We start from the raw sequence: 15,668 nt of genomic DNA, 5'->3' as shown, positions 1-15,668 counted from the left end.
GTTTTCGGCATCGACACATATTTTTCTGATACCACCCAAAAGTTATTCCTGAATCCGAGTAATCGTCCCAACACTAATAAGTACATAACTTTTGCATTCAATTTTGTGAGCTAATTCATAAATAACAAGTGAAGCATGCATGGTCCCCCGTCAGTGCACAGTGAACAAGGCATAAAAAAATGACTAAGTTCAGCATTCCCCCCCCCCCCCCAAAAAAAAAATGGAGTGTTTTTATTAGCTCTAAAATAGCCCCTGGGGCACACCCAAGAGATATCGCGAAGTATAGACAAACAAAATTATATAGAAATCAGTTAGTTAAAACTTTTCAGGAAATTTTATAAAAATCCAAGGCATCAATTTTTTTTTTTTTTAATAAGCACAAAAGTGTCAATTTAGCCATTTTAACCTGAAAGGCACCCCTACGGAGGCAACCGGAATTTTCCCGCAAAATCCGTTCTCTTATTTTTTTTATTCATATGTTTAATGTTTGTGTAAAATATTTTAAAATTCCAAGGTGTAGTTATTGAGAAAAGTGCAGACAGACGAACGGACAAGGGTGAATTTATAGGTCCACCCTCCTTTTGTCGGGGGGATCAAAAATGATTCTTTTTAGATAAAAACTGTCTTTATTAACCTAAACAATAAACCTATGTCCGAGTAAGGCAATCATCCTCTGGTTTGCACTACGAAAATACAATAAAAATAGAGACAACGGAATAACCAAATGGTTTTATATGAGATTGACAATACATGCATGCAGTTTGATGCCATATATATGAAGTTGATACATCTGTAACATTGTACAGCTTTTTTAACAGTTCAGAATAATCTTCTGTAACATTTTAATGGACTCAACATGTTGTAGATGAAAGTCTTGCTTCTCCAGCCACGTGTGTCTTTTTGTCTCATTTTCTTTCCCTTCTTTGTGATGTCACTCATGCAGCTGGCTTGGTCATTTGCATATCCTAGCTGTCATATACTGCTACTAACAGTGCTAGTGGCTCTGTTACATATTAATAAATAAAGTTTAGCAAATTTCACAGGAATTTTTAAAGAGGGATCCAACAATTATCAGAGAGAAGTTGATGAATATAGATAGATTCAAAGTAATTATGCAGTAAGCAGTACTATTAAATATTATCATAGATTTTAGAAACTAATTATTTGGTGTCCTGTTTATGTGACAGCTAGACCTAGTTGGTTAATTATGCAAGTAATTACATCCTGGTCTTTTTGTTAGCATTATCATATCAACAATTTAACTCACGATCACATGATCGAAAACCAGTCTCAAACAGATTATGATAATTTTCTTCCTCCAAGATCTAGCTGTCTCTTTTGCTAGTTTTTTTGACAAATCATACAAGTCAGTAGCATGATAAAAAAGACATGACAGCACATGTTAGAAATTTCTTTGAGTTATTTCTAACACCTTTTTTTTTTGTTTATAGAAAAAAACAATCTTTTAAAGCAGAACAACCTTTCATTTTTTGGACGAAGGCAATTAAAAACCAACAAGTTATTGCATTCAAAAACAAATTATATTCAATTATAATTACAAATACAATAAAAGGTAACACTTTTGTCAGTTTGAAGATTGATAGTTTCCAAAACAGTTGTTCTGGAGAATGTTCATTCTTGTTGAAGAAAATTAGGTAGCAGAGGTGAGAATTGTTTTTATTCCTTTCAGTAAATTCTTTTTAAACCTCTCTTATCCTTACAGTAAATTCTGTTTTTGAACTATGCCTGTCGAAGGTTCTTTTTTATTGTTTATATATAGCCTCTCCTCAACTAATAAAGTCACTTAAAGCAATATTATAATTATTTATAATAACAATCTACACTCCTATAATTTTATTTTTTTGTGTATTGATATTCATATTAAAAACCCTTTTTTCTATTTATTTAAAAAGAAAATACAACTTTGTTATATATGGGTCGTGGAATTGCATTCATCTGCGAAAGATCTAGCCAATTTGCATATTCTTTTAGACATTCATTTTAATTAATTCCCTATTAGTTTTTTTTTCTGTTTTCTTATGGGATGATCATCTTTAGTTAACTATTAGATATTCTTCATGATTTATACTTGCGTATTATTTACCTAAAAAGCATATAGTAAACACAAACCTCTTTCTATATATATTTATGTATGCGTATATATATTTAAAAAATTTTGCCTACCACACTCCTCTGTTAGTTTTTGGTCTACAGACATGAAACCTAATATATACGGTATTCGAACCCATGTAAAACTTTATATTTGTATTTTTGCCAGGGAAAATCTGTGCAAAAGTGTGAAAATTAAAGAAATGGAATTTGCCAGGTGAAGGTCAAACGACGGCATTATGAATATGCATGCGTAACGTTATAGTTATTGGTTCATTAATTTTTAGCCTTGCAGCAAACATGTCTTCGTAGCTCAAGCATTAAAGTCAAAGGAAAAAGTAAATCGAAAGCTAAACATTTTAATTTTGATTTTCGGTGGTGGCGTACAAGTTATTTTTTAAAACTTTTTAAATCATTACTATATATTGAGTCCAATATAATATGATAAATACAAAATCTGCATTAATCAAAATGTCTTATTTAAGCGACTGGGCAATGCCAGGTGGCCTGCTAGTAATAGATAGAAATGGAACAAGAAATATGCAATCATGAATCTAAGGGAAATGAAACTGCCTGAAAGCACATAATTTGTCTTAGACCCCCAAAACACACACAGATGCATACTCATACATGTTGTGGAACTAGCCTCGCCTGGTAATGCACAAGATGGTCGTGAAGGGTTAAAGAGGATGGCAATATTGAGGAGGAAGAGGATCAACCATCTCTTTCTTCTGAAAGGATGCAGAATACTAAAACCTTGATTACTAAACCAATCAAATTTCAGAAAAGGCTATCATTCATTACTAGCAAGAAATTGATGGTAAATGGCTGTTTCGATAATGTCACATGATTCACGATGGTTATCTAAAGAAGCAGAGAATTCTGGAAATCTAGGAAGACTTATTGTCACTCAGGCTAAAAGGAACACCATTTATTATTGCTAGTGAGCAACCATTGATAATGATTTGTGTGAGAACTCATAAAATAATGATAATTAGAATGCTTTTGTTATCTATTACATCAAGGACAGTTTTCAGTATGTCCACCTAAAAGTCTCAAACTATAAAATAAACATATAAAATTGATGTTTTCTTGATCTATGTTGGTCCGAACTAATAATATCTAAAATTAAGGAAAAAAATTTATTCTTTGAATCTAAACTGGTGTAGAATATGTCAGAAAGGATCGGTTTTTCAGTAATTTTATATATTAACGAAAGGGAAATAACTCTGATTTTTGATCAAAGGGTTACTTCCCTTAATACTGACTAATGCCTTGAGTATTGGCCTTTTGGCCAAGATCAAAGTGTAGTATCTGTTCTTCAGATGCGGCACTTCCATTTCTCGTTCTCTTTCAGTGGGGGAGAAATCCTTCACGACTGAGACCATTTTTATTTTTGTACCTTTTCTCCACGTTAAAAAACGACACTGGTGTCTAACTCTGTCCCGTGGGGAGGCGTTGTAAATAGGTATATAAAGAAGAATTATGTGTGTGTGTTCAGAGAGGGAAGAATTGTGTGTGTGTGTTGGGCAGAGAGGGAAAAAGAGAAAGATAGATGGATAGAGAACAAGATGAAAAGGTAGAAGTTTTAATAGAAATTATACTACACTTTTGGCCAGGGCAACACCGTGTAGCCTTGCTAGTTACTAAAAAAACAAAACAAAAAAAAAAAACAAAGAATAATGTTAAAAAAAGTTATTACAAATGATTATTTTAGTGTGAAAAAAAGAATTTTTGCAAAAAATATGTTTTTGATAGTTTTAAATTTATGCTTAGATTCTAATTTATTTTTGTCCAATGAAAACAAATACCATTCAACTCTTCATTTTTAGGAATATGAATTGTGGAAAATCATAAAATTTTAAATGTTCTTATTTTAGAATAATTATTCTTTTTAATTTCTGAATATTTTTGGAGGGCATTTTGTACGATTTTTTAAGTGTAAATTTAAATTAAATTTTTAATTTGTTCCTCTTCGATGTTTGACCTGTTGTTTTGATCTCTTTATTTTGTTTTTCTCTCCCTAGCTTCATGCGTGTGAATCAGTTCTTGAAAGTGAAGGCGTTTTTGGTTATGTGAATATTGAAGATTTCACACTTGACCTTGTGCCATTAGATGTGGATGTCTTGTCTTTGGAATTACCGGACTTCTTACCACGATTTTATTTGGTATGTATTGAGAGGAGTACATTTTTATCCAAATCAGGTTGATACGATGGTTCTCAAAAAATCACTCAAGTTGAGTAATGTTGAGACTTGGAATCTCCAACTTGGATCGCACAAAAAACGATCCTGTGCACAAGGATATCCATTGTTGTCACTGTCCATTTGTGCATCTCCAGGAGAAACCAGCCTTAACACGCGTTATTTTTTTTTTAAGTAAGCATTTGTGTTTACAATTGTTACAATTCAAAAGTCATCTACTTCCATTTCAGTAGCATTTTTTCATTGGCTAATCAAACGCCCAGCCAATGAATTACAAAAAAATAAATAATCAGAAAATAAAACCTCCTCTTAATATCACCTTAAAAAATTCTAAAAACATTACATAAAAAAATAAATAAGAATCTGGGTCAGATTATGCAAGAGTACCGACTTGTTAGTACTTAGATGGGTGATCATTTGGGGAATATTAGGTCCTAAGTAAATACTCGACTCCGGTCTAGAAATCAGTACCAGCCTTTGTATGAGCATACCCGGTGACAGACTATCATCCTGTTATAGAGGTGATTTTGGCCATCTGTTCTGCTTAGCACAAAGCACTGATCCTTCAACCTTTAGATTTAGGAAGGAGCTTTCAGTTTTTATTATGATGTCTAAGATTGATGATTGTAGAAAAATTCTACCCATGGATTAATTAGCGATGTTATATATTTGGACCCTGTGGAACTGTCTTCCGTTTGCCTGCTTTCCAGCTGATTACAATATGGTCATCTTCAAGTCCAATGTAAACAAGTTCTTGATGAGCCGTTCTCCTTAAGTAATCCAATTTACCAAATTTACACTACTAATGATGCCTATGATATTGTACCATTGACTACTTTATACTCTTTAACCCTTATCCTCGAGTGATCTGTGGGCCTTGATAAGTGGTGACTCCTATGTAAAAAAAAAAAAAAAAAAAAAAAAATGTCTTAGGGAGACAGACTAGACATTCACCTGGGTTCTATCTGCGAAATGAAGCGGATAGATTTTGAAAATATTCTTCCCTATTCCAAAAGTGAACAGGTGTAGGAGGAAGAGGAGGTTAATACCATGTAATATAAGGAAAAATAAAACCATTAAAAAAATGGACACCCAAAATGCTTTATTATTACAAATTACTGTTGCTATAGGGAAGGACAGACAGCAATGCTGCTAATAGCAGGTATCACAATACTACAACACCTTATGACTTTCAATCACTTTGCTATTATTTGTTAAGCTTTCATCAAACACCTCATCTGAAATGCACAATTAGCCTAATTGATATCATTAAAGACTATGGAATTGAATATGTTGGTGATTAATGCAATAATGCTATTAGGGGAAATGCATGACTCATACCTCCTAAGGTACTATAAAAAAATAATAAAAGGATTAAACATAATTAAGTGCAACTTCATTACATAGAGATGGGCACTATTCCTTTCTCTTAATTTCTGCACTTATCCTTGATCCTCATCTTATAATGCAAGGAAGCATCAAGTATCATTTCTTTTGAGTCCTGGTTATGACTTGACTGAGGATTGAATCCCAGTCTCCCAACCCATTTACAAACATTTTAACCATTATGCCAAATGGATTGATTAAATAATAACTTGTGTTCAATTAACTGTATACAATGAATAATTTACAGCAAATGTGCTTCAGCATTCAATAACTAAAAAAAGGTAAAAAAAAATGTCTGTTATAAAAGAAAACTAAATCTACTAGGAAATAATTTAGACAAATGAGTGAGTTCAAGGACCTGTGGCATTACGGATAAATGAAAAGTGTAATGAGTTTTTAATAACAAATGCTTTAGAAGTTAAAAGTTCAATCCTCAGTGCGAGCAATATCAATAATGTCATTACTAATTACTTTAGATTTTTATTCAGTCATGCTGATGGTATGAGACCAAGCTACCAATGTAGATTAAATTAAAGATTCTGTTTCAAATTCCATTCATATTCGACAGAAAGATTCCTGAGTTCAACAAGACACACCTCAGTAAGTCTGCATTGGCAGAAACATTGTAATAATAGCATTTAAGATAAGAAGATTGTTCGAACAATCCAAATCTAATATATATTTTACGTTTCTGAATTTTTGAGATGAGGATTAGTTATTCGTATTATTTGGATTTTTCAAACTACTGTCCTCGTCTTGAGTGTTATTTTCACAACATTTAGGTCAATGTAACCTCTGATCTTCAGGTATGTCTTGTCGAACTCGAGAATATTTCTGTCAAACTTGAGAATCAGCACAGAATTTTGAATGGAACCTGTTATTTAATCCACGGGACAGCATGCTTTTGTTACGTACCAAGTACTTTACCACCTAAATTGCTTAAAGCTTCTACCCAGTCATGGCTGACGAAATGAGAGCATGCTACCCCCGTGAATTAAAGAAAGGGTTCTGTTCAAAAAAATAGTATGGCATAATCACGTTGACACACCGGTTCCCGCTGGATCACTGAAGTTAAGCAATGTTGAACCTGGTCAGTACTAAATGGGTGACTATTTGGGACTTCCAGGTGCTGAATGTGCTCCCTGCTTATCTTGGCATTGTTTCCAGTCATCCTGGACTTTTCCTTGCCACTGGACTCAAACAGTGCCGATTCAGGAAAGGTGTGGGTTGGTATTGTGCAACCCTTGCCTCATAATTACATGCACAGCTGTCCCTACAGGGGGTATCCTTTGTCTTTAGAGACTGAACGGAGGCGTTGATTCATCGATTCTGTTAAAAGTTTTATGCAGATCTCAGAGTTCAACAGAAAGATTCCTGAGTTTGACAAGATACACCTGAAGAAGGTCGGAGGTTACATTGACCGAAACGTTGTGAAAATGGCACTCATGATGAGAACAGTAGTCTGAAAAATCCAAATGATACAAATACGTATTTTAGTAAAAAGGACACTAAGAATGTGAATAGGTATTATTTTCTATGCTGGCTCATAGTGAATTTAAAGGTGTCTTGTGGTCTATTATTTTCCACCATATCACATTATGATTGTGTATATTGGTGATCTTTTAAACTAACACATTTCAGGTGTAAACATTATTGCATGCTTTTGTATCATGCTGAAGTTAGTATAAATTCCAAAAATTACAAAAAATGATCCAATAAAAAAATAATTACAAGTAAAAGTAAAATTTATCAACTTATCAAATTTTATCATACGTTTTAATTTATATTAATTTTGGCATAACATGAAAGTAGATAATTTTTTCACCTGAAATGCGTTGGTTTAAAAGATCACTAATCTACACAAGCATTCGTGTTCTTTTACTAAAATGGCTGCATTTTATGCACTGGTTCATGTGTATTTATGTGATTTAAGTAGGTTTTATCAAGTTTGAATCTAGTCAGCTCCATAATACCAATTACACTTATGGATGTTAGCAACTTTCATATGGTCCTTCTTGTAAGTATCACTGCATAGAATTGATAAAATCAATGTCAGCAACAGAATCAAACCAGTCAAAAAGACCATAACGTACTGATTTTTACAAATTTACATTTACTTTACAAACTTTAATGTTATTTGTTTTTTTTAAAACATGAATTTAAGTAAAAACTCATTTGATTGTAAAAAAAATTACTTCTTTAAACAAGAAAATTACCTCATTCTTTGTTTTTTTTTTTTGTTGGTTTTTCAGCACAACGATTATGTCTGGTTAAACACAGTGGCAAAATCTTTGTCTCATTTCCAATCTGTCTTTGGACAAATTCCAACTGTTTGTGGAATTGGTCGAGCAGCAAAGGTATTTTTCTCCTTCTTAGTGCTAAAAATATATTTTTTGATTTGAAAATACTCAAAATAAATAAAATTTGTTTGTATTTCTTCATGGTCACCTATGTAAGGACCCTTTAAATACCGAGACATGAGTTCAATCTTACTCAAAATCTACCTGCTATTTCTTCCTTTATTGGCCAATAAATGAGTTTCAATTTAATTACTTCAAATTGTGTTTGTGCATGAGAAAGGAGTAACGTCCTCCTCCGTTTAGGGGTGGAGGTGTTACATAGCCCAAGAGGTCATCATCAAGTTGACCTTAGTAATAATTTAAAAGATCATGAGGGTTGTTCCAAAAGTAAGGCCTCCTATTTTTTAACTAAAAAGCTTAAACATTAAAGAGCTACAAAGATGGGAGTAGTACCATTAAAACAAGTCACCTTTTGTGTTTGAGAATTAAAATTTTCACAAAGTCATCACCATTCTCAGTGCACTTTTATCACCGATGAATGATGCCTTGAAAAAGTCTGGAGTGTGCTCTGTCACTCGCATCTCTTTCACCACTCTGAAATCAACAAACCCATCTCCTAACTGTGCTCACATCAACTGCATCATCTTCATAAAATTTCAACAGGTGCCGGTGAATCTTAATTAGTTTAACTTTTTTCTGCATGAATTCAATGACACATATGCTTCTGCTGCACATACATGACAGGCTTTTTCTGTACTTTTTTTTTTTTTTTTTTTTAAATAAGTGTAATTCTAAGTATGTACTGAACTTTATGTTGAGATTCAGAGGTATAAACATTCAAATTTCTTCAGATGATTTTTGGAATACGACATCTTCATTCCGTGATAAGTATGTACATCATAGAGATTTTTCTGTATTGTTTTTTTTTTTTGTTTTTTTTTTATATATAAATAAGTGTAATTCTAAATATACACCAAATTTTATGTTGAAACTTGAAAGTATAAACATTCAAATTTCTTCAGGTGTGTGTGTTTTTTTTTAAACAACCTTAAAAACAAAAACTTAGGCACTTGTACAGTTTAGTCAAGACATTAAAAAATGAAAATATCGAAAAAAAAAGGTTATATTGTACGTATACATTTTGAACTGAAGATCTCCGAAAAAATTTCATTTAATTTGATCGAGTAGTTTTTTTTTTTTTTTACAGCGGAAAGACATGTTCTTCTGAGAGTGTGTTGAAGTCAGCCATTGTGAAATTTGCTGAAGCTGAACAACATGCCACGGGGAGATAACTCAATGTAAAGTGCCGACACTCCCTTCCCATCTTTGATTCTAGCTTTTCTTCCTAAACATCAAACCTTTTGCTTGGTATCATAACAAATTGTTTTTTCGCTGTAAAAAAAAACAAAAAAAAAACTACTTGATGAAATTAAGTGAAATTTTTTTTTTTGGAGAACTTCGTTTCATAACGGATATGTGAAATATAAGCTTTTTTTCGATATTTTCATTTTTTAATGTCTTGACTATACTGTACAAGTACCAAAACCTATTCTTATTACTAAACTTTTATCGTTTAAATAATTGGATTTTGCTCGTTTTATTAAAAAAATTGTAAAGATTGAAACGGCATTTGTCGCTCATTAATGAGCTTTGGAAGATTGTCGGTGAAAAAGAAAAACACAGTAGCCAAAATATAAATGTTTTATTATTTCTCGTCAACACTTGGAAAAATCACTCACAAATGCGGCTGTTTCACTCGCAATGTAAAGCCTTGACTCTTACAATATGTTTTATCAGTCAACTAACAATCGATCCATTTCATTAACTCTTATCGTTAAATGGCTTTTTTTTTTAGTAAAAATGAAAAAGATTTTCATTGTCCTGTTATATTATTATTTCGAAATGGTATATTCATTGCTAAATAGATGTTAAATTATTATTGCCTATGGCAAGGATTGAACCTTCAATCTCTAGAAGATTACTACTTAGAACTGATTGTTAAGCAAGTGTTTCACCACTTTTCCATGTAGAAAATCACAGCTAAGATGATGACTTAGTGGTTATAGTAAGCTAACACACTTCCTAACATATGGCATAGCGCTTCCGGGAGCAGTGACAAGGAAAATCAGTTCCTTCACTTTTTATTTCATCCCTATATCTCCTCTGTGCTTGAACTCTTTTTTTTTTATTACATTTTTCTAATTTTTAAAAAATTTTATTTAATAATCATTGAAAAGTTTTTTCGGTCTTATTTTATTATTTTTTTTTAAGAATTATTGAAAACATGTTTAAAAATTTTAATTAACAATTATTGAAATTAGTTTTTTTTATTTATTTTAAGAATTATTGGAAAAAATTTTGGCGCTCTTTTTTTTTTTTTTTTTTTTTTAAGAATTATTGAAAACACATTTAAAAATCTTTCTTAAGTAATGAATTATTTAGTTTTTTATGATGGTTGAAATTTTTTTATTTTGATTTCAATAATTTCCCTTGTTATTTTGATTACAATAGTTTTATTTTTATACTCTCATAAACATATATTTATTATATAAATTAAAAAAAATTTTTTTATGATTTCATAAAAATATATATTACATAAATTTAAAAAAGAATTTTTTGTAATTTCATAAACATATATTTATTATATAAATTAAAAAAAAAATATTTTTATACTTTCATAAACATTTATTATATGAATTAAAAAAATATTTTTATAATTTCATAAACATATTTATCATATAAATTAAAAAAAAATATTTTTATAATTTCATAAACATATATTTCTCATAAAATTTCAAATAAAATAAAAGCTTCTTTTTTAATTTTTTATGAAAAGTGCAAATAAATATTTTTATCGGTATAATTTTGTTAATTTTTATTGTATATTTTTCAATGTCTTTTTCTTATATATTATTTCAATAAATCGCTTCGCAATAGAAATACTGAAGAACAATAAAAGTGAAGGAACTGATTTATCTTGTCACTACTTCCGGTAGCAGACACATCGGAAGTTAGGAAGTACATTAGGTAACTATAACCAAATTGATACACCTTTTTACTTGTATCTCTTCCACCTTGACAGATGGTTCACGAGTTGATGCTATCGATGCCCGAATATCAAAGTGATTCTCAAGATGGACAATTAGAAATTGGAAAACTCATCATTCTTGACAGAGGTAAGAAGATCAGCTTTGATTTGTCAAAAAAAAAGAAAAAATGACTCATTTTTATGAACCCGTCATAGGCAATTGCTGTGAAGTTGCATGTGGGGAGTCGCCAAGTTGTAGGATAGCATGTGTGCTGTACAATGATGATAGCCACAGCAACCATTTTATATGCTCACAAGTATTGAATGGCTTTTAACTATCTCTGACCAAGTCTTTATTTATCCTTCTTTCTCTAACGGCCATCTTTATCACTTACATATTTTCCTTGGTCCTCCCTTGTATGCTGACCCTGCTGCCCTAAATGTTCTACATCTACTAACCCAGGAACTCTTATCCATTCTTTCAATGTGGCTAAACCATCAAAGTCTCCTGTTCAGCACACATCTCCCTATACTGTTCAGATTTAATTTTTTTTAGCACTCATCAGATCTGAGCAAGTGTTGAATGGCTTTTAAAAATTGACTTCTTAGCTAACTATCTCTGACCAAGTCTTTATTTATCCCTCTGTCTTTAAGACTTACATTACACATCTTTACTATTATATAAAAGGAACTTTGTCTGTGTGTGTGATTTCATTCTCTATGGCTGGGATGATTTTTATGAAATTTTACACAAATGTACCTTATGTGCCTGGCAGTGTTCTTAGACAGGTTTTGTATTGGAAAGTCTTCGATAAGTATCGATAATCGAAAAAATCCGATGAAAGAAGGAACAGGTGATTTTGACCAAAGTTAACACCTTATATAGCCTAACATCACAAGTGCATTTGAAAAGTTTTGTTACCACACAAACAGAAACGCCCACCACATAAAATCAGTAGTAGGTTCTTTGATATGACAGGGCTGCGTTCGAAATGAATTTTTCTGTTTAGAGCACAATTGAACCATGATACGTGACTTTTGCATTTTAAACTTTAATTCAAGTTGTTATATATAAAAATAATTTTATAAAATCAAAAGTGGGTTTTCAACAGTGCAATGTAGCCTATAATATATTTTAGACTTTTACTACTGGGAGGCATATGAAGCTACCTCTCGGTGCACTGTTATGGGTCCCCCAACTAGAGCAGACAATTCATCGATTTGATTTAAAATTGGGCGATTGTGAAACATTTATTGATCATCATTCAATCCTGATCAACGTTGGATCTCTTTGCTAGTCTATTATATCATTCTCATATAATTTCTTTTCAAGTAACACATATCCTCAATTATTGAGTTTTTCTAAAAACTTATATATTGAGACCCTACGCCAGTAAATACAGATGATGTTAACTAGTATGAATTTCAGCAAGGATCATATTAGTACATTTAAGGATAACCTAGTGGCAAAAAGAAGTGGATCACTAATGTGGTTGAAGCAAGGGGCCAAGAGTTATCTCCCTAGATAAAATGTACTAGAAATGCAGGCATCAAATGATATTGGATAGAAATTATGTCAGGTGTTTGGAACACAGAACAAAATTTTTGGACAGTCGAAGTTAGACATGCATTTTAAAAATGTAGAGAGAAACTCAATGAATGTCACCCCCGATGATGCCATCTGCGTCTTTCAATCTTCAAGTAGAAAAAAAAACAAAGTATTGAGAATTAGAGTAGTCTCTCCTTCCATGAACAACCATTCTCTAAATAAAACCTTTGTAAGCCAACAAGTTTCAATTGTGTTGTGTGCATGAGTAGATTCATCTTGAGTTAGACTATCACAACCAGAAGTGGATTACAGTTCACACATAGAAAAGTGAAGATACAAAAAAAATGAAAGAAGAGTAACCGTGCATGTATGTAAAAAGACTTTGTTTGATTTGTTTATTGACTGGTAAGACCCCACAAGTGTACAAGTGCGCACTTGTTTGAAGCGACACGTGTTGTTCGTTTAACTATTGTTTACCGTGAAACTAGTATGATGATAATGTTTGATAGGAATACGAATATTACTCGCGCAGTTTACTCTTTGCTGTATCAGCCAAAATGATTTTTATGCATGTAAATAGGCTTGAAAAGTTTTGCTGTATCAGCCAAAATGATTTTTATGCATGTAAATAGGCTTGAAAAGTTTGGCTGCATAAATAATAAATAAAATTAGGAGAGTGTAATTTTTATTCTACTGACAATATACACTGCAACATGTTTCGTAGGGTTTAGATTTTTTGTCGATGTGAAATCAGTCTATTGGATGGTAGTCAAGTTTTCACTCATGCAAATGAACTGATAGCTGTTCACTGATCAGACGTAAGAAGAATAATGTGTTTTTTCTCTTTAACCTTTTTTGTACCAATGTTCCTTAAATGGAACATAGTTTTCAACATACTATAGAAATTGTAATTTTGCTTTAAATATAACTATAAGAACAATTTATAAAAGTTTTCATAAATCTGGAGTAAAATGAAGCTACTTTAATAGAAATAACTTATAAAAATTGAATTTAAAGCAAAATTACAATTTCTATAGTATGTTGAAAACTATGTTCCATTTAAGGAACATTGGTACAAAAAAGGTTAAGTTTGGTTTCTTTTATGATCATTAAAATAGATTTGTCTCGAGTTAGTCACAAGATTACGGCCAGAACAGGATTACGTCTGACGAATGGAAAAGTGATGATAAAAAGAATGAAAGCTGAGTGACTGTGCACGTATGTAAAAACACTTTGTTGTTTGATTGTTCACTGGTAAAACCGTACAAGTGCACGTTTGTGTGAAAAGGCATGTGTGAACGGTTCGTTTATTTAATGTTCTGTTTATGCAAATGTTACAACATGTCAATTTTTTTTTTTTTAAATTTTATTGCTTTTAGATGTTGATTTTGTAACACCCTTGTGTTCTCAGCTGACCTATGAAGGTATATTGGACGACACATTCGGCATTCATAGTGGTAAGCATTTGTTTTCAATAATTGATGCTTGTTATATTAGAACTCTTGCCAAATTGACTTGCAAATCATCCCTATATAAGCACTTATTTATTTAGGAACTCTCGCGTCTTGCAACGTATTAGGCACTCAAAGTATCCCATTATTTTCAATCCGAAGCCAAATCTACATCTCTCCAGTTTATTCCTGTTGCAATCAAATCTCTTGATTATCTGTTTCTAGTTCAGTTTTGATCTGCCTTTTGCTTTTCCATCAGGGTTCAATTAAAACTCTTGGTTGGCAATTCTCTCTGGGGCCAATCTTGGGGTATATCTGAGCCAGTCTAGATGTTCTTTGCAGATTATTGTCTATACTACCTGCTGTTTAGTGCAATCTCTGACTTTTTGGTTGGTAATTAGATTACTCCATTTGATCCCTAGAATCTTTCTAAAGCACATTGTCTCTCAACAAGAAGTAGATTTTAGAAACGTTTGCTTGTATATGAATGAAGATAAAGGTTACCCACATCTTAATCCCTAGAAAAGAAAATATATCTAAAATGTTGTTCTATGTCTACTTCTTTGTTAACAATTTTTTTATTTGTGTGTTTTCTTTAAATATTTCTATTCCATCTGATCCAAATACTTTTTTCTCCCCTAACCAAATCTTTTTCCTATACTTCTATGAGGATAATAGTTTTAAATGCTTTAAAATAAGCATTGAATGTTTTATAATGTTAAATGGCAAAACTGTTCAAAAGAAAAAATAATTGTTTCGAATTCGCCTCGATTTATTTGTTGCCATTGGCGATAACATAATACCAAATCAAATAAAAACTAAGTGATGTTCTTTTCTGTATTTTTTTTTTTTTTTAGTAAATTTTACTTGGTTTATTCATAACTTGTAGCCAATGATCTAATGTGTGTAACTGTTCCATAATATATTTCAAGGTAAGACCTCCTTATCAAATGATAAGTGTTTCAAATCTAAAACTTGTGTGAACATGTTTTATTTCACTTGTTTCATTTTACTGCAGTCAAAGTTATAAAAAATCCATCAGCCCCCTCCCATTTCGTGGGACTAACACCTGATCACTATATTAGACACATAGATATTCAACCATTCCATTAAAGTCTTCCGTTACCCCTCAAACTCTGAATTAGTAAAGAAGTTGAGAACATAATTTTCCTCTCCTGAATTGACCAGTTTTCTTGTGGTCTCTTGGTCTTACTGGATTCCAGGACAAAAATTCATCTAGTCTGGTAGTGTATCCAACTTTATGCTATTACTAGCAATACACACAGACGATAAAACGCTTTGGATAATCTCAGATTTCAAGAGGGTTCTGCTAAAATAGTCATATTTTAAAAACCAAAGCACTTTAAGTTTTCAAAATACCACCGTTTTGTTCAGAAATGAATGTACTTTCAAATGAATTAATAAATAATAATGTACATTCTATATTTTAAGAGTTTTAAGCAAATAAATGTGAACATCATAAAAGAGCGTTTCGGTAAGATTTTGTAATGACCCTCCCCCGATTTGTAAACGCTCATACCGCGTTTCTCTTAAGAATTTTTTCATGAAATTTGGAAATTAACTAGAAGAGATGTCATTTTTAATAATTTAATATGTATTAAATGAGGTTAGCTTTAAAAT

The 15,668-nt window shown here is 31.7% G+C and overlaps 1 protein-coding gene across 1 annotated transcript in view; it reads left to right on the top strand.

The window, feature by feature from the left end:
* LOC145267422 (vacuolar protein sorting-associated protein 33B-like) overlaps positions 1-15,668 on the top strand; it is a 66,835-nt gene that overhangs the window by 17,166 nt on the left and 34,001 nt on the right. The window contains exons 5-8 of the mRNA XM_080123301.1: positions 4,137-4,277; positions 7,952-8,056; positions 11,082-11,175; positions 13,956-14,033. Coding sequence (XP_079979427.1) covers positions 4,137-4,277; positions 7,952-8,056; positions 11,082-11,175; positions 13,956-14,033 — 418 coding nt within the window. The remainder of the gene's footprint in view (positions 1-4,136; positions 4,278-7,951; positions 8,057-11,081; positions 11,176-13,955; positions 14,034-15,668) is intronic.

This window comes from Euprymna scolopes, chromosome 4 (assembly GCF_053919585.1).
Source record: "Euprymna scolopes isolate OS-2025 chromosome 4, ASM5391958v1, whole genome shotgun sequence".
NCBI classification, from domain to species: domain Eukaryota; kingdom Metazoa; phylum Mollusca; class Cephalopoda; order Sepiida; family Sepiolidae; genus Euprymna; species Euprymna scolopes.
Note: the sequence above shows the minus strand (reverse complement) of the source record. Positions and strands in the feature narration are given on the sequence as shown.